General features: G+C 50.7%; 1 protein-coding gene across 6 annotated transcripts in view; it reads left to right on the top strand.

Moving 5' to 3' along the window:
* The window catches only part of MYLK (myosin light chain kinase), a 210,017-nt gene that overhangs the window by 104,804 nt on the left and 77,411 nt on the right, over positions 1 to 27,802 (top strand). For 5 of the 6 annotated variants that reach the window (XM_019839242.3, XM_045036325.1, XM_045036327.1 and 2 more), the window contains 5 exons: positions 10,105 to 10,242; positions 11,843 to 12,040; positions 12,828 to 13,077; positions 19,123 to 19,194; positions 19,630 to 20,975. In XM_019839242.3, coding sequence (XP_019694801.2) covers positions 10,105 to 10,242; positions 11,843 to 12,040; positions 12,828 to 13,077; positions 19,123 to 19,194; positions 19,630 to 20,975 — 2,004 coding nt within the window. 6 annotated transcript variants of the gene reach the window in all.

Below are 27,802 nucleotides of genomic sequence, written 5' to 3'. Positions count from 1 at the left end.
TAACTTTTGAACAGAGACTTCAGTGAGCTGGAGAGAGTGCTGCGAAAGCAGGCAGTACAGTAAGTGCAAAGGCCCTAAAGTTCAGAACAAGATCAGCCTGTTCAAGGAACAGTGAGATAAACCATGTGGCTGGAGCATGGTGAGTGGGTGGCCAGCGGTAGAGAGTGAGTTCAGGAAGAGACGCAGGGGCGCATCAAGCAGGGCCTCTATGGGTAAGGAGCTCGCAATTTTATTCTCACTGTGGAATTTTACTCTAATTGCTGTTTCGTTGTCTTCCCTGCCAGACTGTTGGCTCTCTGCAGGCAGGGGCCATGTCTTACTCATTACTGCGTGTAGAATGGGGCCTGCTCTGTGAGCATGTGTTCAGTGAATGGATAAAGGCACACGGAGGTCAGTGATCTCCCCAGGGTACCCCTCTGCCTCCCCACTTGCCTGGGTGCTCAGTAGTCATTGGCATGTGCAAGAAATCCACAAACTAGCTCTCAAGAGACCCTCAACAAATATTCCTCCTTTCCTGCACCCTCCCTAGAAATAAAATCCCCAGTAGTTAACCAGACAATGAAAGCCCTCCCTCACCACCCCGACCCAGGATGGAGACTAAAGGGTGATTAATCTAAATTCCTGCGAAGCCCAGGAAGATCTGAGGGAGAGTAAATATTTCAGTGTATTTGGACTGAGTCACTGGGGTTAGGGAGACACTTCCTCAGGCTAGAATATTTTAGTTTCTCTCCCCCTGAAGTATCTTTGTCAAGGCTAAAATTCTTAAGTGACTAGATTTGCTAACTTGCTAACTGTGCCCATTTTGACAGAGTGTCTCAGCCTAATGGTTTATTTAACTGAAAGTTTACTGGGCCTCTTTTCTTTTCTTTTTTTAATGTTTTTATTTATATTTGAGAGAGAGAATGAGCACACAAACAGAGAAAGGGCAAAGAGAGAGGGGGACAGAGGATCCAAAGTGGGCTCTCTGCTGACAGCAGAGAGCCCAATATGGGGCTCAAACTCCTGAAGCTTGAGATCATGACCTGAGCCGAGGTTGAACACAGCCGACTGAGCCACCCAGGTGCCCCCACTTGCTGGGCCTCTTAAAGGCATCTCAGGACATGAACTGTTGGTAAGTTAAAAACAAACAAACACACTGATTTCTAGAGTAAAAAAAAAAAAAAAAGAAAAGAAGCATATTTATTAGAGTATTTGTTTTTGGTGAAGATACCCTAATGAAAACACTAGTGCCAGGGAGGTCAGCCATCGCTGGACAGTGAGAGCATCAGTAGAAGCCCAGGTTGCTTTCAGGTGAATGGCAGGCACTCTGTGGGGCAGCCTGGAGCCCGGACAGCCCCCTGCTACCACCTCTCTCCCGTTTTATGCTCAGGTACTCTGGATGGTAGTGTCGGGTTCGGACCCTACCCTCTGTAAGCTTACAAGCACTGAAAACATTTGTAATACTTACGTTAGCTCAAGAGAAACTTACTGAAGAAGAATAAACATGAGTTTTGATTTTTTTTGTCCTTTAAGAACCTTGGTCCACCCGCAACATCTGTCCAAAAGTCTTTTAAATGTTTTTTTTTTAATTTATTTATTTATTCTTGAGAGAGAGAGAGAGAGAGAGCGTGGGGAAGAGAGGCAGAGCATCCCAAACAGCAGCCCAAGCTCAGCGAGGAGCCCAAGGCGGGGCTCAATCCCACGACCCTGGGATCATGGCCTGAGCCAAAAGCAAGAGTCAGACGCTCGATCGACTGAGCCACCCGGGTGCCCCGCAGTATTCTAGTTTTATATAGGCTGACTGTAACAGAAATGGGGTTGTGCAACATGTGGGTTCTTCATGTCACAGAAAGACCTCTGAGTACACATGTATACATATGTGTCCATATCATTGAACTGTGGCCTGATTTTACTAATTGGACAATTAAAGATGTAGAAGTGTCTACTTCTCCAACCCACTGTTGGTCATATCTGTCATTTATTTGCTTGGAGTCCTTGGTCAAAATGCCATCCAGAATTACAGCTTTGTGTCCCTAATAGCAAAATGTGATCTGTGCTATGACAGTGTGGTGGAGAATGTGGTTCCCAGGCCCTCGTTTGGAGGGAGGATTGGGTGGTTTGGATGCTGTACCTTTACGTTTAGAGTTTGATTATAACCTCTGAGTCAGTAAGAAGGCTGTGGTTGCAATGATTCCTGCTTCCCATCCAGCAGCCCCGTCATTACTGGTCAGAGATCTTTTGGGGACTGTCATATGTCATTGTTTCCTTTCATTCTTTTCCTTGCACACTTCTATTCCCACTTGTTTCTTAGGTTCTAGAGAAGTCAGTTGGGGGAAGAAAAGCCAACCGAGCAAGGCTCTGCAGGGAAGAATCTCTTTTTACGACACAGAAGTTTTGTTGAATCACCAAGTAGGTTTATTTGCTGAGGAGACAGACTTTGGTTGGAAGAGAATTCACATACCTTCCCGGGGATTCACACCTTGCGTATAGGAAGGGGCTAGGTGAAGGTAAGCTTACTTTGATGAGTACTTTGATCAAAGTAAGCTTACTTTGATGAGTACTTTGATGAGTAGAGTCAACAGTGATAGCATTTAGGGAAAGGAGGAGGCTAGTCTGTGATCCCTGGACCATGCTGGACTTTGAGCACCAAATAAAGAAGGGAAGACTGCTTCCAGAACTCCCCGTCAGTTGGTGATTTACTGAATTTCCATAGTATTACAGGGTTTGGAGTGAATCCGAGTTGCTGCTGGAATGGTATTGTGCCTTGTAGTGACTAAGCAGAACAGCTTGCCAGTCCTTTTCCCTCCAGCTGTGTCCTTGCAAGAGGTCTGTGTGTCTGTGCATGGAGGCATTAGGAGATGGGGTGTTAGGAAGTAGGGGAGGGCTATTCCACGTCCATTTTCATTGGGTGACCACCTGTGAATCCAGGGATGCGGGCAAGCTGCTGATGGACAAGCCCTGAGGCTCTGAGAGTGGGACTCAGTAAATGGCCACGACAGCAATAGGCGATGCTCCCTCCATAGGGGAGAGTCCTGGGGGCTCCTTAGATGGTAGGGTGTTTCCCACCAACACTGTCTGTGTTTTATATGTCTGTGTCATCTGTTTAAACACTTTACCAGTTTTTTGTTGTAATCGGAGATAAGTTTTGAATGAGCTAGGAGCCTGCTGGGGACCATTTTCAAGACAAACGACTCAAAGTGTAAACGTGTATTTAATGCAAGTTTGGATCCATAAACATGGGCCTTTGAAGAGCATCAGGTGGGCTAATAAAAGACAGGTGGAGAAAACGCTTTTTTTTCCTCTTAAAGTTTATTTACTTATTTTGAGAGAGAGGGCAGGTGAGAATTGGGGGGTGGGGCAGAGAGGAAGAGAGAGAGAGACTGAGAATCTCAAGCAGGCTCCACACTCAGCGCAGAGCCTGATTTGGGGCTTGATCTCATGAACCATGAGACTACGACCCGAGCCGAAATCCAGAGTCAGACACTTAACCAACTGAGTCACGCCAAAAAATGATTTGAGCCACCCCAGAAAATGCTGCTCTAGAGAATTCTGAATTGTTTTTCCTGTTAAACGCATGGAAAGGAAAGGAAGGACCCAAAGGGAAGAATAGGGGGATCATTGTAGTACAGAGGGAGGGCTGAGATCACAGCCAGCCACTGGGACTGAGGCTGCAGAGGTTTCTTAATTTCAAGCCCAAGAAAAGCTAACAGCCTTGCTCATGTCTCCAGGTTTGAGGAATGAGTTATACAGACTATTGTATAAGAATTAGTGAGAAGAGTAACAAAGTACACCTGCTATGTGGGTATTTAACTCTTCCTCTGAATAGGAGCTCCTCAAAATATAATATTGTATTAATACCAGTTCACGCGAGTGTTTCAAACTATCAATTAATGTTTTTAACGAGAACCTTTTTTTTAAGTTTATTTATTTATTTTGAGCCGAGAGTGTATGCATGCAAGCAGGGGAGGGGCAGAGAGCAGGAGAGAGAGAATCCCAAGCAGGCTCCATACTGTCAGCGCAGAGCCCAGCACTGGGCTTGACCTCATGAACTGTAAGATCGACCTGAGTCGAAAACAAGAGTCTAACGCTTAACCAACTAAGCCACACAAGAGCCCCGAGGAACATTTTTTTTTAATAGACAAAGTCTAATCGGTTAGAAAAGCTGGCTCATCTTACTTAATTCCAGTAACAAGTCCACTTTCCACCTTTGAGTTAACTCCATGTGACAGGTGGAGAAGCCCTTGCTGGGAGGAGAGGCATTTGCCCACCAAACCTGGCTAGTTAGCTGCAGAACCAGGCCTGCAGCTGCTCAGCCCCCATGCCACCCCCTCTGGTTCTTGGGGACCTCGACAAGTTCTCTGCTGGATACTTCTTCACTGGAGAAAGAAGTTCATGTTCAAGTTCATGACAGGATTCTGCAAAAACAGTTTCTGATGAGTCAAAACAGAGCATGGCCAAGGAGGAAAAACCCAGAGGGTCAGTAGGGCCCTTCCTTTTCCCTCCATCCATCTTTGCTCTGTCCTCTCTCCTGCTCCTCCCCCTTCCCCACTACCAGCTTTAATCGATACGGCATCATTTTGGCTTATCAACAAACTGCTTCTAAGTATTCCTGGTCTCAGTCCTTGTCTTTCCATGGAAGACAGGTTTGATTCATTCCCTTTCTCTCCAAATGGAACGGGGCACCCAGTAGCTAGCTACTCAGTTAAATGACAGAGTGAGTCCATGAGTGACTAGAGAGTCATCAGCCAAGTGACCAAGTACCAGAGCCATGGATGAGTTCATGTTCAATCTTTAATCCTGTGCCAGTAAATCAAGGGGGCTCGGCCCTTCCTGGAGCCCAGAGAGAAGGCCTTCTCTGGGCTTGGTCTCAGCAGAGCAGCAGGAAGCCCAGATACGGGGGAAACCTGAGTGTATTTAGTCCAGCCCCATTTGAGCTGGGTAGCGCATCTGTCACTGGGTCCCCCGGACCTCTCCCTTGCCATCTGTGTGCCACAGCCAGTGTCTGCCCTCCCCAGATGAAGAAGGCTCAGGTTCCCTGGGCCACTGGGGGCCTTTCGTCTCAGACCCTGGCCCCCGTCCCCCTGCTTCAAAGCAGGACTGTGCCAGATGATAGCTAAAGCATGACCCCAGAGGCCCACCTCTCTCAGGTAACTGGTGAGTCTGGGCATGGACACAAACAACAGCAGAGAGCTCCCAGTGGAATCTAGGTGGCTGGCCTTTGTTCTCAGAGCAGCAGGGCAGCATCCAGACCAGATCCCTGGTGGCCATGTCAGCCCCGGTGTCTTATGACAGGCCACCTCCCTTCTCTGAGCTGACATAAAATGAGGACACCACCTGCCCTCCCTCTGAGGATGTTGAGGGTGACACCGAACCAGCTGCGGTCATCTTTCTGAACCCTCAAGTGCTGGACTCTGCAAAGCATTGTTGTGACGATGTCACAACAGAGAGGCGGCTGTTAATGCCCTTCCAGACGTCTGTCTGGTTAAATGGGAGTGCCCTAGTTTGGAGGATGGTTCTCATTTTAGTTATGGTCAGATTGAGTGTACCCAACCAAAAAGATGGGTTAGGAAAGGCAAAAATTTAAAAAAAAATTATTTATTTTTATACTTATTATAAATATACTTCTTATACATTTTGCATGTTGCTTCTTTTAATCATCTAAAACCCCAGCAGTGCTTATCATGCATTATACACTTATCAACACTGTATCGTCATCAAGAACTGATGATAACTGGGGTGCCTGGGTGGCTCAGTCAATTAAGCATCCGACTTCAGCTCAGGTCATGATCTCACGGTTTGTGGGTCTGAGCCCTGTATTGGGCTCTGTGCTAACAGCTCGGAGCCTGGAGCTTGCTTCGGATTCTGTGTGTCCCTCTCTCTCTGCCCCTCCCCTGCTCACACTCTCTCTCTCTGCACCTCAAAAATAAATAAGCGCTAAAAAAAATAAAAGAAAAAACTGATGATAACTGTGGGTCAGGGGGCTCGCTTCAGATCACACAGCTGGAGCTAGGAGTTCAGAGCACCAGTTTCCCTCTGTCTTCTTATTTTATCTAAATCTGTGCAAGAGTGAGCATAAACTGATGCACAGTGCACAGGCCACAGTGAGACAGAACAATTTGGCTTTGGAATTAAATGAAATACACACGCCTGGCTCTTTTTACGTGGCTGGCCCTTGCTTTGCTTTAGCTTTCCTCCCCTGGCCAGGGTCTAGGTCATAGGTCAGCAGGTAAGACGTCTGTCCTTGTGGAGGGTTCACCACTGGAGAAGTCTGGCTCCCTTGGAAGAGATGGCCTCCAGAGCATCTGGTCTTACCACCAGAAGGCCTGGGTATGAGCTCTAGGTCGGCCTGTAACTGGCCCCGTGACCTTGAGCATGCCCTGGCCTCTCTATCAGTGAAGTGGGGTGGCGGTATTGGGACTGGGGCTTCAGGGTTCTAGTGAGGGCTGCTTTTCTTGGGCTGCATACAGAAAACTACTTGCCCCAGAACTGAGATCCTCACTGGCTCCTTAGTCCCAGTGCGGAGTGTGTGTGTAGGGAGGCTTGGTTGGTTTCTCACCCTGAGAAGAACTTGGGGCGATTGAATGCTAGGGATGACTCAGCCATTCACTAGCCTAGATTCAGTCACACTGGTCCGATGTGAGCCCAGACTGCAGGTCTGAGGCCAGGTTCATTCTGCACACTTACTTCCAATCACTTCTGTCTGCCCTCCATCCAGGCTCAGGGCCTGGGGAAGACAGAGCAGGTCTTCCTGGGACTATGGCGGCATGGGACTCAGTGTCTCCTAGGCCAGGCACCCACAAAACACTCATCCACTCATGTCTCTCCTGGAGGGGGTGCAGCCAGGTTGTTCTCTAATTATTTTACCTCTATCCCAGGAGAGTTTTAAGCAATACATTTGTATTCCTAACAGTATTTGCCTCGGGTCATGTAAAAATGAGTCTGTGATCCTTGGGTGAGGGCCCCATCTGTGTTCCTTTGCAGCTGATAATCCACAAGCAGTGGAGCCCAGGTGAGTAAGTGTGAGTCAACACGCGTGTCAGCCTCACACAGAAGGTCTCATTGGTGTTGAATAGTCATACAAAGTATGTTCACATGTTATCTCTTTAAAACTCCCTAAGTCCCAGGATTATACTGTCATTACCTTAAATACAGGGGAGGACGTTGAGCTTCAGAGAGAGGCCCCGGCCTCAGACCCTACATTTCCCATGGCTTTCAGAGCACCAGTAAGCTGCTGCGTGGAAGGCAGTGGCCAGGCTACCCTCACAGGAGAGGGAGGCACAGATCTACTTTTAGTCCCCACTGGCTGAGACCCATAAGGTGTGGGCCAGGAAACTTGGCAGGGGGAAGACCAGAGAGAGGGTGGGGGCCAAGGAAGAGCCACCACTGGCTCGAAGGAGTTTTTGATGTTCCCGCGGCCCATAGGAATGCCCATCTACATGGACCTCTGAAGCTGGGGGCTGGCTGAGGCAGCAGAGAAGCAGGAATGGGGGGAATCTGGACAGGCAAAAACATTTTGTCCTCAAGCCTCAGTCTGTGCAGGACAGGAAATTCCTCAACTCTCCCGAGGCAGGCTGCTTTCCTGGCCACTGTAGCCCAGCCAGCGAGACGAGATCTCTACACTTTGAATACTGGACCTCCCTGAGCCCAGTCCCGGGGCCTCATGTCAAAGGCAAGCCTACCTTGTCTGCCCCTCTGTCAAAGGCAGCGATGTTGGGGGCTGGGGTGAAGGAAGCAGTGGGGACCTGAGAGCACATCCTCTGGTCACAGAACATCGGGTTGCCCTGCCTCAACTGCCCCTGTGCTCTGGCTTCATAACCTTCACAATGCACCTGCCTTGGGGGAAGTTTTCCTTCAGCATCCTGAGCCTTCTCACCCTCTCCCCTCCTCATTCCCAGAGGCTGTGCCTGGAGAGCTCTGCAGTGGGCTGTATTCTGTTTTTAGTGCCAAAAGAGAAAAATTTGGTGGCAAATTTGGAGTTCGGCTTTTCTCAGGCATATAAGGCACCTTGGAGATGTATCCCCGTGGCTATGGGCTTCCTGAAAATCTGATATAGGTGGCCCTTGCTAATAAGAACCCAAAATACCTCAGTCCCTTTCCCCCAAAACTTAGAGTTTAAGATAGAGATATCATAGCCCCTTCCCTCCTTCTCCCTGCCCCCACCAAAAGACAAAAACAAAAAAGCTACAGAATTATTGAAGCCACCTGGTTCACAAGGCAAAGGGCAAGATCAGAGACTGAGCAGCCGTGAGCTTGTCCTGCACCAGAACTATTCTGTGTGGGAAGCTGACACCAGCAGCTCAGCCACTTTGCTGCCCCTTCCCCTCTTGCTCACATGAGGCAGGTCAAAGCCCAGCCTGGGGAGTATTCCAAGAATAACAGAAAGCCTGTTTATTAACCCTTTTCCCCGGAGAACTGAACAGGAGTGAGTGGGCCAGCCCTGAACCCAGAGAGTTGTTCTAGTTTTTATCTTTGGCTAGCTGGTGTACTTCCTCCCTCCCTCAGAGACTTTCTTCCCCAGTTTTTACTAATATTGATGTACAATGAATTGCATGTATTCGTGGTGTTTAATTTGAAACCTTCACCCATGAAACCTTCACCACAATCTTAAGAAATGAACATCTCCATCAACCCCAAATGCTTCCTTGTGCCCCTTTACCATCTATCCCCATAAGCCCCAGGCAATCACTGACCTGCTTGCTGTCACTATATTTTGCATTTGCTAGACTTTTATATAAATGGAATCATCCAGTATGTGCTCTTTCTTTGGCTTCCTTTATTCAATGTCATTTTTATGAGATTTGTCTCTGTTGTAGTGTCTATTGTTAGTCTGTTTCTTTTTTATTTTTTTAATGTTTATTTTGAGAAAGAGAGAGAGACAGAGCATGAGTGGGGGAGGGGCAGAGAGAGAGGGAGACACAGAATCTGAAGCAGGTTCCAGGCTCTGAGCTATCGGCACAAAGCCTGAGGCAGGGCTCGAACCCACGAACCACAAGGTCATGACCTGAGCCGAAGTTGGATGCTTAACTGACCGAGCCACCTAGGCGCCCCTAGTCTGTTTCTTTTTATTGCTGAGTAGTATTCCACTGCATAAATATAGCACACTTTTTTTATTCATTCACTTGTTGATGGACATTTGGGTTGTTTCTAGTTAGGGTCATTAGGAATAACCCTGCAATGAATATTTGTATACAAATCTTTGTCTGGGTATGTGCTTTCATTTCTCCTGTGTAAATACCTGGGGGTAGAATGACCGGATGGTGTGGTAAATGCATGTTTCCCTTTTTAAGAGACTGCCAAGCTGCTTTCAGAAGGGTCTGTACCACGCATGGTACAGCAGTGTGGGGGATGTCCCGGAGCTCCACACCCTCGCCAACACCAGTGCTTGAGATGGTCGGTCTTTTTCATTTGGGTCACTCTCATGAGCGGAACATCTTTGGCTTTCTTGAGGTGTTTAAAATCTCCTGGGATGGCAGTAGAGCGTCACACAGCCATAGAAAACGACAGGGAAGCTCTTTACTTCTGCTTTATGAGAGGCATCGAGGTGTATTGTTAAATGAAAAGCTGTCCATAGTGTGTATAGTGTGCTATCGTTTCCTTAAGAGAAGAAACTGGAAGAGTGTACTTATTTGCTCCTTTGTGTTATATACATAGACTGTCTCTGGCAAGATGAACAAGAAACTGAAAATTGGCTGCCTCTGGGCAGAGGTGCCTGACAGCCAGAGGTCAGGGATAGAAGGGAGACCTCACATACTCTGGACTTTTTAAATTTTGTGCATGTAAGTGTATTACTTATTCAAAAAAGTGAGTGAAATTTAAGAAAAAAAAAAAACCCTCAAATGCCAGTTATTGAAGTTCTCAGGAACCAGAGCCCACATGGGGCGTGGCCCTGTGGAGGCCCCGCCTTCCCCTTGCTCTCAGGCAAGAGCTCTGGCATGCCAGGTAGAGAAACAGGCTCTCATTGTTCCTACTGATCTCCAGCAACTCCCCGTACTCCTTATCTGTTAGCAGTCTACCTTTAGCTGGAGCCTGAGCCTCAACACAGTCATTTGCCCAGCAGCCATTTAGTCTGTGTTTGTTGAGTGAATAAATGACTGTTCACCCCACATTCTATTGTCTGCCACACAGAAAAGAAGAGCAACAGGAAGAGTGGGTATCTTCTGCCCGCGGCTCCCAGCAAGCCCGTCGCACCCCTCTTCCTGCAGGGCCTCTCTGACCTCAAAGTCATGGATGGAAGCCAGGTCACCATGACAGTCCAGGTATCAGGTCTGTGTCTGCATCTCTCTCCTTGGGGTGTATGTGAGAACAGGTGTGGTTGCAGCATGGACATTGCTCCCCATCGTCCCACCGAGATCTTTGACCCACCAGAAAGTCAGCATGGCACAGTCAGTCAGTGGACCCAGAGAAGTGGAGCCTGTTCTGCTTCCTCTGGGCAGGATTTTCTGGATTCAAGGTTAACTCAGGGTGGCCCAGGGGAAGAAAATGACCACAGCCAGCAGGGTGGGGATTCGAGGGAAGACATAATGGGGCCAATGTAGCTGGAAGATTTTGAACACTGATTTTGAACACAGCTGATGTGAGAACTTCCCAGTTCTGGGAGATGGTCTTTGTTGCTGTATTTAAGTTTAAAGTGAGAAGATCGAGCAGAGGTCCTTCTAAAACCAGGGTAGGGTGACAAGAGCATGTGACCAGCAGCCCATTGTGAGCTGTCACAGTCCTTGCTAGAGGCCAGCAGGAGAAGCCTGGGGACTCTGCTGGCACAGGCTTTCTAAACAGACTTGTGCCCAAGTGCATCCGGAGTTTCCTGTTCATTGCTGACCACTGGTCAGTCCCTCTGACAGCCTAGAGGTCGTCCTCCTGGGGTGTGGTTGCTCCTGAGCTGCAGAAGTAATAAAGATGAGGTGTGTAAGAACCAATGGGCTCCCCCTTTCAGGGATCCCCAATGAACCCCCTCCTGCTCCTGCAGGCCTGAGGCAGTCCCATGAGAGTCCCAGGCCAAGGGCGGGCTGCCTCCCCTGTGCATACTCCTCGAGCTGACAGAAATCAGAGGTGTTCTGCACCTGGCCTCCATACCCGTGCTGGCTAACCCATCAGAGACAGATGGCGGTCTCCTCTGTCCTTGAGACAGACTGACACCACACAGCCTCCCTCGGCAGCCATTCCCGGGGGCCGTGCTCCTCGGGAAGCAGAGCATAATGCTACCGCAGGGGAAACCCCCACAGGGGGCCCTTGTTTTATGACCCACCAAATTGCTAGAACCTACCCAGGAAAGTAGGCTGGTAAAACTGAAAATGCTCTGCACCCTGAGCTGTGCTTGGAAACCCGTACGAGCTGGTGCCCGTTTCTACCCTCAGACGACATTTGTGTGGTAGCAAAATGGAATGCTAACTGACTTTTCCTTGTGGTGAAAATGGACAGAGGAGCTACTGCGAAGTCACCATCGTATTGTGTGTGCACTGGGGGTGGAGGCGGGGACAGGATATGCATTCGCTGCACACCCAGTGAGCCAGTTACTACTCAGTATTACCAAGCAATTTGAATTCTGATTTTTTTCACTCCTGATCCTTTCTAGTTTCTGCAAATCTGTTGTTAAATAATTATAATGAACATGCATTGAGCACTTTCCTTGTGCCAGATGCTATTCTCATCTGCTATTCTAGTGGGCTGCTCTGTGAGACCATATTAATTTATTCAGTCCTCCCAACAAACCTTTAAGGAAGACATGGTTAGGTTGTTTTGTAGATGGGAGACTGAGGCATAGAGAGGTTAGCATTTAGTACAGTGTCACAGGATTAAGTGCAAAGCTGCCACATGGCCCAGGGAAGCGCCTTCCTGACAAGTCCACCTGCCTTATCTGCCTATGCAGGGAATCCACCCCCCGAGGTCATCTGGTTTCACAATGGGAATGAGATCCAGGAGTCCGAAGACTTCCACTTTGAACAAAGAGGGACTCGGCACAGCCTTTGTATTCAGGAAGTGTTCCCGGAGGACACGGGCACTTACACCTGTGAAGCCTGGAACAGCGCTGGAGAGGTCCGCACCCAGGCAGTGCTCATGGTGCAAGGTGTGGCTGCTGGGCTGACCAGGGTGGAGGCAGGCAGGGGTGGGAAATAGGTGGGAAACAGGGAATAGACCATTGTGGTCTCTCCATAGGCAATTTGGAGGTGAGGAAACCACGTGAGCTTACTTTGTTTCCCCTGCAGTCCCTTGTGCCCCTTTGGTCCCATTCCAGCCCCAGAGGCCAGCTTCCCACCTTTGTCTTGGGGTCTGGCTGAAGGGAGCCACTGTTCTCTGCCTTCTGAAGTCTCTTCCCTCTCTGAGTTACTGGCGACAAGCTGCATCGAGTGCCAGGAGAAAAATCTTGTGATACATTTAACAGCTGGATAGTGATAGCTTTTTCCCCCTTTACTGAAGTATAGTTAACACACAATGCTACATTAGTGTAGTGATAGCTTTTGAGGTGACTTATGGCCTAGTAGAGTCCTTGCCTTTAGAGAACCTTTATTTAAGAAGAGAGACAAGGTAAGGACACATAAAGCAAGAACAACTGTTAATTACACACATCTCATTGTAGATCATTAGCACCTAGCCCAGTGCACCTGTACCTTCTGGGCTACCTCCCCTTGCTTTGGATATACAAACTCATGTCAATATGATCCTCAGAGAACATAACCATGACAGATTTACCACGAGAAGGATGTGCTGTAACTGTACATCCAGTGAAAGTGATTTCTGGACATGCTGTTATTGGGGTAACGTGCAATTTTCGACCTTCACCACCACGGAAAGCTGAGTAGATGCTGTCTGCTGAAAGGCCTTCCTCTCTAATCCAAACCTTTGCCAACTTCCAGAGCCTCAGGATGGCACCCAGCCCTGGTTCATCAGCAAGCCCCGCTCAGTGACAGCCTCCCTGGGCCAAAGTGTCCTCATCTCCTGTGCCATAGCTGGAGACCCCTTCCCTACCGTGCACTGGCTCCGAGATGGCAAGGCCCTCTCCAAAGACACTGGCCACTTCGAGGTGCTGCAGAATGAGGACGTGTTCACGCTGGTTCTAAAGAATGTGCAGGCCTGGCATGCCGGCCAGTACGAGATCCTGCTCAAGTGAGTCTGCGTGTCCTGCCGACCTCCTTTAGCCCACTAACCCCCAGATCCCTACCTCCTGTCAAAGTCTCCACCCGGGACTGGGAATCCAGCAGAAACCTGAAATAATGTGGAGCTGGGCTTCCAGGTAAAGAGAAGCCTTGGTGCTGCCAACAAGCTTTCCTTTTTCCACTAAATGCAAAGGTGCTCATTGAGAACCTTCCCCACTGAGCTCAGTTGCCCAGAGTCCTCTGTCTTATTACATCCCAGCTTTTGTTCTCTCATTATGTGGTGTGTGGAGAATATGAAGGAGGAAAGAACTGATTAAAATCGGAAAGGCAGCAGGATAGAGGGAATGTATTAGTTGTCTATTGCTGTGTAACAAATTACCCCAAAATTGAGCAGCTTAAAACAAGTTATTGTCTCACTTTCTATGGGTTGGGAACTGGAAGCTGCTTCGTGGGATAATTTCTATATCATGTGCCTTGCACATCCCACATCATTTTCCAGTGAACATGTTGGCAGGGACTGTAGTGTCTGAAGGCTTGACTGAGGCTGGAGGATCCACTTCTAAAATGGCTCACTCACTAGGGGCCCTGAGGCTTCTGCTCCTTGCCATGTGGACCTCTCCCTGGGACTGCTTGAGTGTCTTCGTGACATGGAAGCTGGCTTCCACAGACCTAGTGATCCATGGGAGGGAACAAGCTGGAACCTGCAGTGTCTTTTGTGATCTACCCTCGGAGGTCACACACCGTTACCTCCGCCACATTGTTTGTTAGAAGTCACTAAGTGCAGCCCAAGAGGGTTCCATCTCTTGGAGAGAGGAATGTCAAAGAACCTGTAGATATTTAAAACCACAACAGGCAGGTTAACCATGCCCATTCGTTTTTTCCTCCTGTTTAAGGTCTTTCTAGGTTACAGGGGAAGGTAAAGCTCCATGAAGACACACTGCTTTGCTCCCAGTGCCTAGAACAGTGCTGCCCAGAGCCAGCAGTTAGTGTCTGTTAAATGAAAGTGATCCAGAAATGTTCTTTTACCTTGAAAGTGCTCTAACGCTTAAAATTCCATGCCAGCCGTGGGCTAATGGAGACCGAATGCCAGCCCCTAGGGTTGATGTGAGCAGAAGAAGAGTACTCATCTGCACCTCAACCCTGAAAACAGAAGGTTATGCCACATGCCAAAGATGTTTGGTCCTGCCTTAGCTCGGGTGCCTGGCCACTTTGTAAGGAGCTTGCTCTCCTAAGTACTGAGTGTACCATGTCCAAGGCTCTGAGCTACTGAGAGACTCTGTAGCTACATGTCAAAGCTACTGGCATGACAGAGCATTATTCCTATAATAATAACAAAACCCAGTTTGTGCCTCACTTCTTGGGTCCTTGCTGGGCATGCGCTTTATGCTTGTATCAGCTAGCTTTTGCTGCATAATAAACTAGTCCAATATTGAGTGGCTTTATAAAAATAGTTATCTGTTATTTCTTTGGATTTTCTAGGAAGTTCAGCTTAGCTGGGCAAGGCTTAGCGAATCTCAGCTGAGTTAATGGAGTGTCTGTGGTCAGTTGCTGACATGGTTGTGGGCTGCCTGGTCATCCTGTTGCCATCAGCAGTATGCACAGAAGACACCAACAGCCTTTGCCTTGCACCCAAACCAGTTATCAGGAAGGCAAATCTGCTTCCAGAATAGGAAGAAGATACTGTCTTCCTCCCGCAGGCCAGTACAAATAATGGAAACTGATGACGTGTGAGACCAGAGCTTGTCTGCATGGAAGGAGTAGTGCTGCGGGACAATACTCACATTAATCAAGCCAAACATCCTAGAAGAGATGAGCTTTTTGTGGGATTCTGAGGACAGTAGGCTGAGATTTAGCAAATGAGTAAAGGCTTGGCTGTTAAGGGCATGTTGAAGAGGCTGAACAAGAAAGGGTAGGGAAGAGCAAAGCAAGGGCTGTGGGAAGTCTGCCAGCCCAGAGTGGAGGGTTGCACTGGGAGGTCGGCAAGCAGACTGTCTGGGCCCAGCTGGGGATAGTCATAAAACTTAGACTGTCCCAGCTGGAAGGGACTTCAGAAGTTATCTAGCCGACTCATCGTTTAATAATGGGGGAAACTGAGGTCTCAGGGTCACAGACTTGCTCACGGCCACCCAAAGACAAGTAGCAGAGCCCAGATTGGAACCCTCATCGCTGTCTTTTAATCAGATTCTCTTCCATTCCTTGTTTCTCTCAAGTGCACGAGAACTTAGGGAATCCGGGAGGTTGCGCTGGGGTCCACATCCACACAGCCCTTGTCCCATGCCCCTCCCCAAAGTCCAGCCTCTTCATTCCCTTGGGAAGCTGTTGCCCTGCCTTGGCTTTGTCCCCGGCTGGGGAGTATGTGCCAGGTCCACCAGGGGCCCCATCCCCTCCAGCTTTTCTCATGCTGGCAGAAATCAGACCTAGACCCAGGACAGGATGCCTTTCAAAGAGGGAGACCCGATGGCTGGGATGCAGGGGGGTGGGTGACATGACAGCTCCTATCTATCCCTGCTCATGCTGCGGGATAGGTGTGGCTAGATGGGTTCTGCCTCCCCTTCCTTAGCTCTTATCTCCTGAACTAAAAGAGGAAGTGTCAAAAAGTTCCAAATTTCAGCTGAAATTTTTGAAAGATTGAGACTTGCCAGGAAATTAGTTCTTTAAACTAATTTTGCCTATAAAATCCATTCCAGGCAAGGGTGATTCAGAGTGGGACAGGGTCCAGAGTGGGCTTCTTATTCAGGGTTTGGGAGGTTGGCAAAAAGAGTTTTGCTAGTTTGTGAAAGGTGCAGCCTGTGGGGTCATAGCCCCATACCTGCTGCGGCAGCAGCTGGGCTGGGCATAAGGCCTCATCCTCAGCCCCAGGCCTGACTTTATAACTGAGTATGTAGATGCAGACACCAAAGATGGCCTCAAGAGGCTGTTTGGCTGGTTATATTTTCTGGTGTGTGGGTCCCAGGCCACAGGCCTTTCTGACCTTTGTAGACTCTGAACGAACACATGACTTTCTTAAAGGCCTCGCAGAGATTTAAGTTTATGGCTGCAGAAATGGTGACCCCCCCTGGGCACCCCAAGGGATGAACCACTTAGTGGGGCAGCCATGGTATCCCACGTTTACCTCAGTCTGCCCCTCAGACTTCTCCAGGTGCTTCAGGGTGAGGCCTGTGGACAGGTCTAGCAATAGGCTACCTGTGCTCCCTTCTTATGGGCGGGTAATGGAAAACAACAGAAGCCCTTACCAGCTTCCCCATGGGAGACAGAGCTTACTCCAGCTCCAGGGACTGGGAACTCCACCATATAAAGCCTCTGAAAGGTATGGCTGGGCTAAAGCATAGCCATCTGGTCAGGGTCTACTCCTGATTTTTGCATCCGGGCTGTGTTGTGCCTGTGGCAAGAAGAAACTCAGCTGAGGCAATGTTGGAAAGTGCTACTGGGAAAACACGGTCCTTGGCCATCCTGTCCTGCTGCTCCTCACCAACGTTGGGCCCCACACCCTGCGCTTGAAAGAAAAGTGGGGGAAAGAACAGCCTAATACTGACCAGCAGCCTGGCAGAAGTGGGGTGCCAGGGGGCTGGGCCTCACCCACAAATGACCTCTCATGTTTATGCTACAGGTTGATCCAAAGCCCCATGAGCCCTTCTGTGCTGAGTGCTCAGGATGTTCTGAGGGCCTCTTAGCCTTCCCAGGGCCAGGTACTAAGGAGGCACCTGATTGCTATTTGTTGAGCAAAGGACACCCTTGAGCCTTCAAACTGTTTGGACAGGAGGCCCCCAGAACCTTGAATCTGGGCCCCCTGAGAGCCTGAGCATCAAGGAAGGTGACCAGGAGGGGACCCCAATAGATGAGAGGAGAGTTGGAGGACAGCACAGATCAACCGATCCTTGTTTCAAATGGGTCTTCGTGCCTGGGAGTGAGCAGCACCCCCCGTTTCCCCTGCATATCATCTGCCACGCCACAGGCCTCCCGAGTCTGATCAGGACCTGGCCCTCCACTGGGAGGGAGGCCAGGCAAAGCGAGGTAGATACCTACATACATCAGCAGAGCTGAATGAACACATGCTCAGATGTCTGTGCACGTGGGGATGACTGTGTTTATACACCTGTTCCCGGACACAGACCTGCAGGTGCAGGTGTCCACCAGGTAAGATCCCATGTATGTGTGTATCCATGCGTGTGGTCGATATGTACATACACACAGAGACATGAGTAGACTTGTACTGACAAGCACTGGGGCAGAGTGGGAAGGTTACAGATCCTGGATTCAGGTAGACACAGGTGTCCATCCCTTTTTCTGCTATTTTTAGGCAAATTATTTAATCTTTCTAAGCCTTATTGTTATTTTTTAAAATAAAAATAAAATAACATAAAATAAAATAAATAAATAAATAAAATAAAATAAAATAAAATAAAATAAAATAAAAACCTAATCGGTGAGATAGATTATGTAAGGAACCTGTCACAGAACTTGGCACTCATCTGTGGTGGGATCTGAGGCACACGTCGGACCATGAAGTGCTAATAAGATGGCCATGCAGGGGGCATGAGTGGGAGACCATGGGAGTCCCAGCACTGCCTCATATAAACTCCTGAGCCTCCTTTCCTTACCTTTCCAATAGGCATACTAGTGCTCCATACCTCACTGGGATGCTATAGGCACAAGAAGATAATGGTTGTGAATGAAAGCTGGAGGTCACTATATAAAATGGGAGGTTATCACCTTGAAGAGTCACGCTTGGCTCCCAGTCCTGCTTACCCCCACCCTCGCCCCTTGCCCCCACCCCGCCTGAGCAACGTTGGCTGGTCAGAGCTCAGAACCGCCAGCAGATGGCAGCCTTGTGGGGTTGGAGAGCTGATGGGCTCCAAGTCCCTGCAGCACCCAAGCATGGTACAGCCCCCTCCCTGAGCAGAGGAGCCTCAACTTAAAGGGATGCTGAAGTTCAAAAAACATTTTTTTTAAATTTTTTTTTATGTTATTTATTTCTGAGACTGAGAGAGACAGAGCATGAGTGGGGAGGGGCAGAGAGAGAGGGGACATAGCATCTGAAGCAGGCTCCAGGCTCTGAGCTGTCAGCACAGAGCCCGACGCGGGGCTCGAACTCACAAACCGTGAGATCATGACCTGAGCCGAAGTTGGTCACTCAACTGACTGAGCCACCCAGGCACCCCTCAAAAAAACTTTTTTTATGTTTATTTATTTTTGAGAGAGACAGAACGTGAGCAGGGGAGGGACAAAGAGAGAGGGAGACACAGAATCTAAAGCAGGGTCCAGGCTCTGAGCTGTCAGCATAGAGCCTGAGGCAGGGCTCGAACTCACACGAACTGTGAGATCGTGACCTGAGCCAACAGCAGAAACTTAACCAACTGAGCCACCCAGGCACCCCACTAAAGTTTTCATTGTGGGTTGAGGAATCCAGAGCTCTCCCTACCGGAAGGAAGGAGAGAAAGGGCCATCCACACAGGAAGACACCTGTTCGGTTTTTAATTCAGAAAGTTCTGATCTGAGGGCATTGGCTGATGCGTGGGGATTGGAAGGTGCTTTCATTTTGCGAGCAGGAGAGGGGAAGTAGCAGCTGGAGGGCGGGGAGGAAGGACACTGCAGAGAGGACATACCCATCTCTGTATTGAGGGAGTGTGAAGTCAGACTCAGGGTCACTGCCCAGGGCTGCACAGTCTAGATCAAGCAGCTCCATCACACCCTAGCAGGTTTAGACTTTAGTTTTCTTTTATTTATTGAGTGATTGTATTATTTTTGTAATATACTTACAGAAAAGTATTCCTACTTCTGGATATCTGTCTAAGCTGTTGTTCAGATTTTTTTTTTCCTTTTTATACAAGAGCTAGGGGAAAAAAGGGTGACCAAAGAGGAGAAGGTCCCTGCCCTAAATCTAGGCTTGTGTGGGCATGTGGGGTCACAGCTAAGCCCTTGACTCCCTGTTCCCTGGAGCAAGCCAGCCAGCCTTTGGCCAAGTTCCTGCTTACCCTGTCCTCCTCACAGCCCTCGGCTGAGCAGGCCCTTGGCTCAGAGAGCCTCTTGATCTGTATTGATCTCTCGAATTCTTCAGGAACCGGGTTGGCGAATGCAGTTGCCAGGTGTCACTGATGCTACAGAGCAGCCCTACCAGAGTCCCCCTGCGGTGAGTGCCCCCAGGAGGTGCCTGGCCAGGCCCCATGCCACCACCCACCCACCTTTCTCCTGGCCCCTGCAGGCCCAGCCCAGCAGCCCCAGATTATTCGTATCCTCCAGCTGAGGCTGCTGAGCCAAGAGGGAGAGATTGGAAGGGGAATGAGGGAGGGAAAGCAGGGGAGGAGGGGGGGGGGAATTATTATTTTTTTTTTGCACACACCCTTATAAGGCTACTGAAGTCATTACCGATGTAACAAACCAAGTAAGCAAGCAAGAGCCTCTCACCAATGTTCCCTTCTATAAACACAGCCTGGCCAGCCCCAACCTCCCCTTCTCCCTCCCCTTTACCCTCCCTCCCTCAGGGATTTGCTCTCCCCTGACGTTTTGTTCTTACCCGGCCCCTTTTCCTCTTGCTACTTTCCTTTTTTCCCTTCACTGGTTGCAGGGGGAGGGAGCCTGCCAGCTGTGAGGGCCTCTGTGGCCGGGGAGCCAGTGCTGATGGTGGTGGCGGTGACCGCTATGGGACCCTGAGGCCCGGCTGGCCAGCAAGAGGGCAGGGTTGGCCGGAGGAGGAAGACAGTGAGGACGTGCGGGGAGTGCTGAAGAGACGCGTGGAGACCCGGCAGCACACGGAGGAGGCCATCCGCCAGCAGGAGGTGGAACAGCTGGACTTCCGTGACCTCCTAGGGAAGAAGGTGAGCACCAAGAGCGTGTCAGAAGAGCACCTAAAGGAGATCCCAGCCGAGCAGATGGATTTCCGCGCCAACCTGCAACGGCAAGTGAAGCCAAAGACTGTGTCAGAGGAAGAGAGGAAGGTGCATAGCCCTCAGCAGGTAGACTTCCGCTCGGTTCTGGCCAAGAAGGGGACTCCTAAGACCCCGGTCCCTGAGAAGGCACCGCTTCCGAAACCCGCCACCCCAGATTTCCGCTCGGTGTTAGGCAGCAAGAAAAAATTACCAGCAGAGAATGGTAGCAACAATGCCGAGGCCTTGAATGCCAAGGCAGCAGAAAGTCCAAAGGCTGTGGGCAATGCCCAGGCTTTAGGCTCCCTGAAACCCTCAGGCAATGCCAAGCCTGCCGAGACCCTAAAACCTCTGGGCAACGTCAAGCCTGCCGAGTCCCCCAAACCCGTGGATAATGCCAAGCTTGCTGAGACGCTGAAACCCTTGAGTAATGCCAAGCCTGCTGAGACCCCAAAACCTGTGAGCAACACCAAGCCTGTCGAGACCCCGAAATCCGTGAGCACCACCAAGCCTGCTGAGACCCCAAAATCCATGGGCAACGCCAAGCCTGCTGAGACCCCGAAATCCGTGGGTAACGCCAAGCCTGCTGAGACTCTGAAATCCATTAGTGCCACCAAGCCTGCTGAGACCCCGAAATCCATGGGCAATGCCAAGCCGGCTGAGACCCCGAAATCCATGGACAACGCCAAGCCGGCTGAGACCCCAAAATCCGTGGGCAACGCCAAGCCGGCTGAGACCCCGAAATCCGTGGGCAACGCCAAGCCTGCTGAGACCGGAAAAACAGCTGGGAAGGAAGAACTCAAGAAGGAGGTTAAGAATGATGTGAACTGCAAGAGGGGGCATGCAGGAGCCACAGATAATGAAAACAGATCAGAGAGCCATGGGACAGCCCCAGCCTTCAAGGAGAAGCTACAAGATGTCCACGTGATGGAGGGCCAGAAGCTGCTACTCCAGTGTCAGGTGTCCTCTGACCCCCCCGCCACCATCACCTGGACGCTGAATGGAAAGACACTCAAGACCACCAAGTTTATCGTCCTCTCCCAAGAAGGTAACAAGGGCGAGGGCTGGGAAGAAGGGGGCTCTGTACCAGGGCCACTGCAGGCTCATGGAGCCTTGGGCCTGTTGACTGCCATTTGCAGCCCAGAGCCTGGGCTGGAATGCCCAGCCTCTGTGCCCCCTCGCTGACAAGACAGGCGCCCTGCTCAGGGCCCTCGGGCACACACTCCGTCTCTGGGCGGTGAGAGGTGGGTGGCTGGTCCTGTGGCACGTGCCCAAGTCCTGGTGTCTGTCTGGCAGAGCTGCCTCAGGGCAGCCCCAGCCGTGGCTCTTCAGAGCTGCCCTGGGCCTGAGCTCGTGCCCCACAGCTCTGGTGTGGAGAGGGCTGTGTGCGTGGACGTGACGGGACCCTGGGGCTGGAGCCCACCAGCGGCTCTGAGCTGAGAGCTGCTTTTGCAGCAGCAGTTTGGATTAGGAGAAGGGTGTGCACTGACGGGGTGGCACAGGACTATGGTTTGGGGTCAACAACAACTTAAGACTTGATAACATTGTGGATTTGAAGGGCTCTGTCAGAGAAGCCAAAAACCCCAAACAGCCCCTACGGCACACACTCCTGGGCGGACAGAGCCACTCGCTTCCTAATTTGGATGAGACTTTTGTTTGCTGGTATTTCACATTCTTGGGTTATGGGGAGAGGGGGGGCACTAAATCCTGACATCTGGGGCCTTTCAGGGTCTGGAATTCTGAGATGGGTCAGTTTATACCTAGAGAAGAGATGGGGGTGAGAGGGACATTTTCCCTGGACCCTCAATTTGGTTTGAAATGTTTCAGCCAAGCATCTCAAGGCTGTAGGGGAGCTCCGAGTCCAGCAGACTTCCCACACCCCACTCTGGTGGCCAGCGCTGGAACAGAGCCCGGCCCGAGCTTGAGGCTGATGCTGGTGGCTCGGGACAGAACAGGGCACAATGCTCCCCAGGAAATAGCATTTTACCCTTAAGAGGTAGAGGGTGGCAGCCAAGCAGAGGCCCAGGTGGACAGGTCCTATGAGTCCTGATCCACTGAGATGTCACAAACAACCCCAACTGCGCTGCTCCCCTTTCTGTCCTCTGACTGCACACCCCTCTCCCCTCCCCCACTGCCCCCTTCATCAGGCTTCTTCCTTCCTCATGAAAGGCGAATGGAGGAGCATTTGGAGAAAGCAGTATCCCTCTCAGCCCACAGTAAAATTTCTCTCTTTATCCTGTAATTCAGTCAGCAAATCTGGAGCAGCTGAGCATTTTGAATCTAAGTGCTAAAAGAGTAAAGGGGAAGTTGACCAGGAGAGAGAAAGTGTTTTATTTTCTGCCTCTGTGTTGATAGGAGAATGTTTTTATGTGGTTATCTCCAGATTGGCAGGGTCCTCGGGAAGGCAGCTCATCCACACACACACCCCCCCCCCACCTTGCCTCTGCTAGTCCAGCCTGCCTGTGGTCCACACACAGGTGGGCATGGGGGAATCACCACAGTGAGGTGAGATGTCCAGGGGAGTGGATGCCACAGCTGTCCCTGTCAACCCTGTGGGCCCCTCCCAGTTGGAAAGCCTTTGGTAGAACTGATCTGAAACCCTGACTGGGAACATTTCCCAGGCTACCCTGTGGTGATCTCTCCAGGAAGGATGGAAAGTGGGTAGCCGCCCGCCCTTGGGACATGTGCGGTCACACAGGCCCGCACAACGTGAGGCCCATGGCCACAGCAGCCTCAGGGAAGCCAGTGTTCAGATAGCTGAGGGCAGTGCCCAAAGGAGACCTGTGTGGAACCTGCAGGGTCCCTAATAGCAGCTTATATACAGCCCTCTCGACTGAGCAGTGTAAGCAGACCTCAGCTCTGGTCTCAAAAACAAGCCTGAGCCATTAGACCCTGGCTGCTCATGTCCAGAGGGTCTTGAGTATGTGGTATCGCCTGTCACTGAGCATTAAAGGGCATAGAGACCCAGCTACTCCGGTATCGCCTCCCATAGAAACCACCTCAAAGGGACAGTTTAGGTCCAAATCAGAGGAAGAAGAAATGATTAAAAGAAGGCCAGCACAAGGAGTGGATAGAGAAGGTCTAAGGGAGGTGGATAGGAAGGGGTTGTAGAGACAGCCCCAAGTCCAACTTTTAAAAATAGTCTAAATATTTGTAATTCTCCTTTGAAAACTTAAGAATAGCTTGCACACACTGAACAAACACCATGTGCCAGACACTGCTCTAGGCATCTTATGCTTTTCACTCTTTTAATCCTGCCCGTTTCCAGAAGTGAGGTGTCCTGCCCGAGATTGCACAACAGGTTAGTGACAGAGCTGGGATTTGAAGGTAGGCAGCTGAGTTCAGGCGCCTAGACCTCCATGCCGTCTTACCTCATAGTTAACTCTTGTGAGGAGTCAGCACACTGGTACAGCTGAGAAACCTTTCATGATGCACTCACCCAGAGCGTTGTCCGTCAGGAGAAAATACTAGTGGCTATTTACTCCTCGACACTGTCAGTAGTTGTCAAGAGGCTGCAAGGCTGGCGGTGCCCTCTAGGCTTGCCAGGTTTCTGGCATTTTCCCTGCAGTGGAGGAAGCAGACCTTGACATGGGCCTGCCTGCCTTGCCACGGTAGGGAGAGTGCCTGGTCTTAAAAATACCATCCCCGTTTTTCGGTCTGTCCCTTCTCTAGAGCTTCTCCCTCTACGTCTTCAAGAGCCTGGGTTAGACACAGACCCCAGGAAGAAAGCCTGTCTTCAAGCCTTATCAGTGACCACTTCAGCAGGCCCCACTGCAGGGAGCAGGGCACTCTGGGAGGTGTGAGTGGATCTGTTCTCCATAGATCTGGAAAGAGGGGGCACACACTCACAGTGATAAAACTATTCCAGCCAAGTGCTGAAGTTGAGCTAGTAGGTATAGAAGAAGGAGCTGAGTGCTGGGGCCACAGGAAAGGCTGGTGCTGAATGAGCTGGGCCAGGACCCATGGCAGGCAAAGGAGGGGAGGTATGGGCTTCTCAGGCAGGGGCTCTGGCAGCAGCAAAGGCAGGTCTGCTCACAGCATGGGCCCGGCTGGAGAGGAAGGCATGTCCCATGCCATCCTATATCATGCTAAAGAGCTCAATCCTCAAGGCAGTAGGGAGCCATGTAAGAATGTGGAACGAGGAGCAGTGCACACAAAGCTAGGGTAAGGGTTTAGGGGTTTTGATTGACTCCCTACCCAAAGACAAGTAAGGAGCCTACTGAAGAGGTCAGGGAGAAAGGTGGCAAGGCTTGGGCTAATATAATAAGGCAGCCATGGCACAGAGAGGAAACAACCAGTTCAAGAAGCAAGGACAGAGTTAATAGATCCTGTTGCCTGGCTTGGGAGCAGGGGGCAGATAAAGAAGAGGAAGGAGTGGAAGACCACTGTGTGCCAGTGTCTGGGTGACTGGGGTCACATTTCTACTGACATTGATGGAAATAAGGAAGCTGGTGGTTTGAGGTGGTCTGGGGGTGAAGGTGGAGGGAGTGGCTAAGGGGGTCTCCCTGTCCTTTGCACCCCACTCTGCATCCTCTCTGCCCCCCACCTCACTGGCTTGGAATCCTTCTTCCTTCACTGCTCTGAATCCTGTGCTGTTGTCATCTAAGATCAAAATTTGCTTCCTCTAGGTCTTGCCAGACCATTGTCACCAGCCTTTGGCCACGAGAGACTCCTCGTGGAGTACGGTCCGCACATACATCTACACCCTACTGCTGTGTTTACAGGTTTCAGGGGGCTTCTCTGAACTCCTGTGGCTTGGATAGGGCTCATAGCCTCCAGGCCCCCTAAAAACAGGGTTTTGTTCCCCCCATTTAGCACCAAGGAGAGAAGAGGTGTGTAACGAGTCGGCTGGCATTGACTGCTAATTCTTGAAGGGACATGTAGAGGCACCCTTCCCCTCCCTGCATCCCCCAGAGCTGCCAGGCAGATGGTGGCCACTTATGGTGGCTGGGCCTGGCCTCCAGGCCTGTGGAGGGATGACACCAGGCCCTCTCAGGCCTGCAGCCGTGCTCCTCAGGCTTTGGCCTTGGCTGAGGACTGGGAGGGATGGCCAGTGAGCCAAGGGGAGCTCTACACTGCTCCCGAGAAGTGTTTTCATCTTTATGCCCTGTTTCCTGTCCCCAGGCCAGGCTTCTTTCCCTGGCAAGCATGTCTCCTAGGCTAATACGAGAATTTATTTTTGTTGCCGTTGTCAACTGATGATTCGTTTTTAATCACCTTTAATGTGAGATCTTGCAAAGGCTTTTTTAAAAACCTATGTGGATTCATCGTACAAAACACTAGGATTTATGCATCCTAGTGCATAAATGCAATATGCAAGGCAATATTGTTATATGCATAATCCATTTGAAGAACTCTGATGTAGGAATTTTTTCCTTTCAGAAACTATCTTATCTTTTTCAATGGTAGGTTATATTTGACTAAATGTTCATGACTTTCTCTTGCATAGATCCTCCCAGATCACCTGCTACAGAAATGTGCCTTGGTCATCTCAGATGGCAATTTTTTTTTTCTTTTTTATTGTGACTACATTCCAGTCTCAGGAAAAAGATTCGTAATAGACACAGTCACTGCCCTCCAAGAATTAGTGTGGGAGACAGACATGTGTTTCAGCAGTGGCCTTGGAAGACATGCTCTGATAAAGAGAAACTCGGGGCACAGAAGAGGTCTGTCTGTGGCTGGGGATGCTTATGGGTGATAGGGAAGGCACTGTCCTCAAGGAGGTGATCTGGAGCTGAGTTGCACTGTCCAGACGTTCTAGGGGACCAGGGTGGGGAGGCACTGCCCACTGAGGGTATCCTCAGAGCACAGCCTCTAGGGCTTTGGGCCACCCCCTCTCACCCTGCACACCCCGCCCCCCCCCACCCCGGCCTCCCCTCTCGCCACACACTTGGAGCAAGATGGGAGACCTCAGACTCCATGGCCATGAGGGGCTCTCCCAGGGACAGTTCTAGCTGAGCCATTTATTGGATCCTTGGTTCTGTGGTGACTGCTACCATCCCCCTCACCTCCCTCAAAATTCCCCACCAGGCTGAGGCTTCTCGGAAAAAAAAAAACTCTGGGAAACGGTTTTTCTTCTGGAGGTCAGGAATAAGCTGTCCCACAGGAAATACCAGATTCTTCAATCTGGGCTAGCCGGGCCTCCAGGCCTGCCTGGGGGCCCTCCCCCAGCCCACGCAAGCACAAGCACATGGCCAGGGGTCCAGGCTTTGGGAGGCTTGACGAGCTGCCTGTTCTGCTACTTTTCCTGGTGAGGGGGTGAGGGCTGTGGTCTAACCGCCCCAACTTCTCCTGGTGGTCTCACCAATGTCTTTGCACTTTGTGCCATTTGGGCTTAAGGCTGAAAGCAGTGAGGGGACTGAAGCTGAAGCACAGTCAGGGATCCAAGCAGGATATGTACTGGGAGTGGGGTGTCTGCTCCCAGAGCCTTAGCCTCAGACTGAAGGGAAGTGACAAAAGGGGGTGTGTTTCCTCTAAGCCTCAAATCAGGATGCCAGAGGTCATCTTAGCAGCCCCCTGCCCTCTCGGAGGAGTGGAAGGTCCTCTCTAGAGAGGACAGTCACCCTCAATCCCAGATTCCTGTGCCTCACGGTCTCACTCTCATGAGAGTGAGTCCAACCTGAGCCCTTTCTGTTGCAGTTTCTGCAAATTCTGTCTCCTAACTACAGTGAGAAGAGATCCTGATCCCTTGCCCTCCCCTGTGGGAGAATGTAGGGAGGCCTTTCCTGAGAGGTAAGGTCTATATGAATAGGAGGGAGGTGGTCCAGAGGACTAAGGTTTCCTTGTTCAGACATAAGCCAGGTGCCAAGAAGCAAAGAGAACTGTTAAATGCCTCTGCCTTCCTTTCTAGCCTTAGTGAGGTTCTCTGAATACCCTTGTATTCATTGCTCTCAAGTCTGTGCCTCTGCCTAATGGGGGTGAGGGTACTTTTTGAGATCAAAGACCCTTTGGGAGCAGTGCCTGTTGACCTCCCTTCTGGCCATGTCGCCCCGCACATACGCCCGGGATGCACACAGTTCTGTCCACGCAGGGCCGGTGGCTTATACTGAGCAATTGGCAGGGGGAGTGGAGTAGCTGGAGCCAGTGGCTCCAGGCAGCAGGATGCACGTGGCCCTGGCTCTGTCCTCTTTTTTGTAATGACTGCCGCCCTGACAACAGGGCAGCTTTGGGCAGGACGCCATGCTGTTGACTTGTTTGTGTGTCTGAAGGCAGGAACTCCAGTGCCACTGCCCTCCTGCCTGGCCCAGCAGTCCCAGCCCTCAGCTGGCCTCTCCCCACATCCTGAGGGAAATCCCCCAAGGGGGGAACTCCAGGGAAGTAGCCTGCTCTGGGGTGAGAGAGCTAGGGTGGGCAGGGACCAGACCCCCGATTCCTGTGTGTGCCCAGCCTGGCTTCTCCTTTCCCTAACCAGGCCAGAAGAGGTTGCTGGGGTGGAGAGACTCTACCCCTCTCTGAGGTCACCAAAAGACCTTGCACTGAAGGGAGATGCCCCAAAGTGCCCCTCTCCCAGCCCAGTGCCCCTCGTTGGCCGTGCTTCTCAGCTCAGATACTATTCCTGAGAAGCTAGCTCCAGGGTCCCAGGCTATAGTTCCCTCCTTCTCCCAGCAGACCTTCCCACAGGTCAGTGTTCCTGCTCAACAAGGACCCCTGCCTCTCTCACCCACCTCTTTGTTCAGGACTCCCTTTTCTAAGATTCCCAGAATAAATAATTGCTATATGCTGGGCGGAGCCTCCTCACCTGCCACTGTTCCTAACATGGGTCTATAAACCTGTGCCTGGCTACTACTTATCTCTCTTGGTGATATGCCAGGGTGCAGGTCCAGGGTCCCTCTGCTCCTTCTATTGTATTGGATGCTCTCCAAAAGCTGATATTAT

Source organism: Felis catus, chromosome C2, assembly GCF_018350175.1.
Source record: "Felis catus isolate Fca126 chromosome C2, F.catus_Fca126_mat1.0, whole genome shotgun sequence".
Taxonomy (NCBI): Eukaryota; Metazoa; Chordata; class Mammalia; order Carnivora; family Felidae; genus Felis; species Felis catus.
This window is presented reverse-complemented; position numbering and strand designations above follow the sequence as displayed.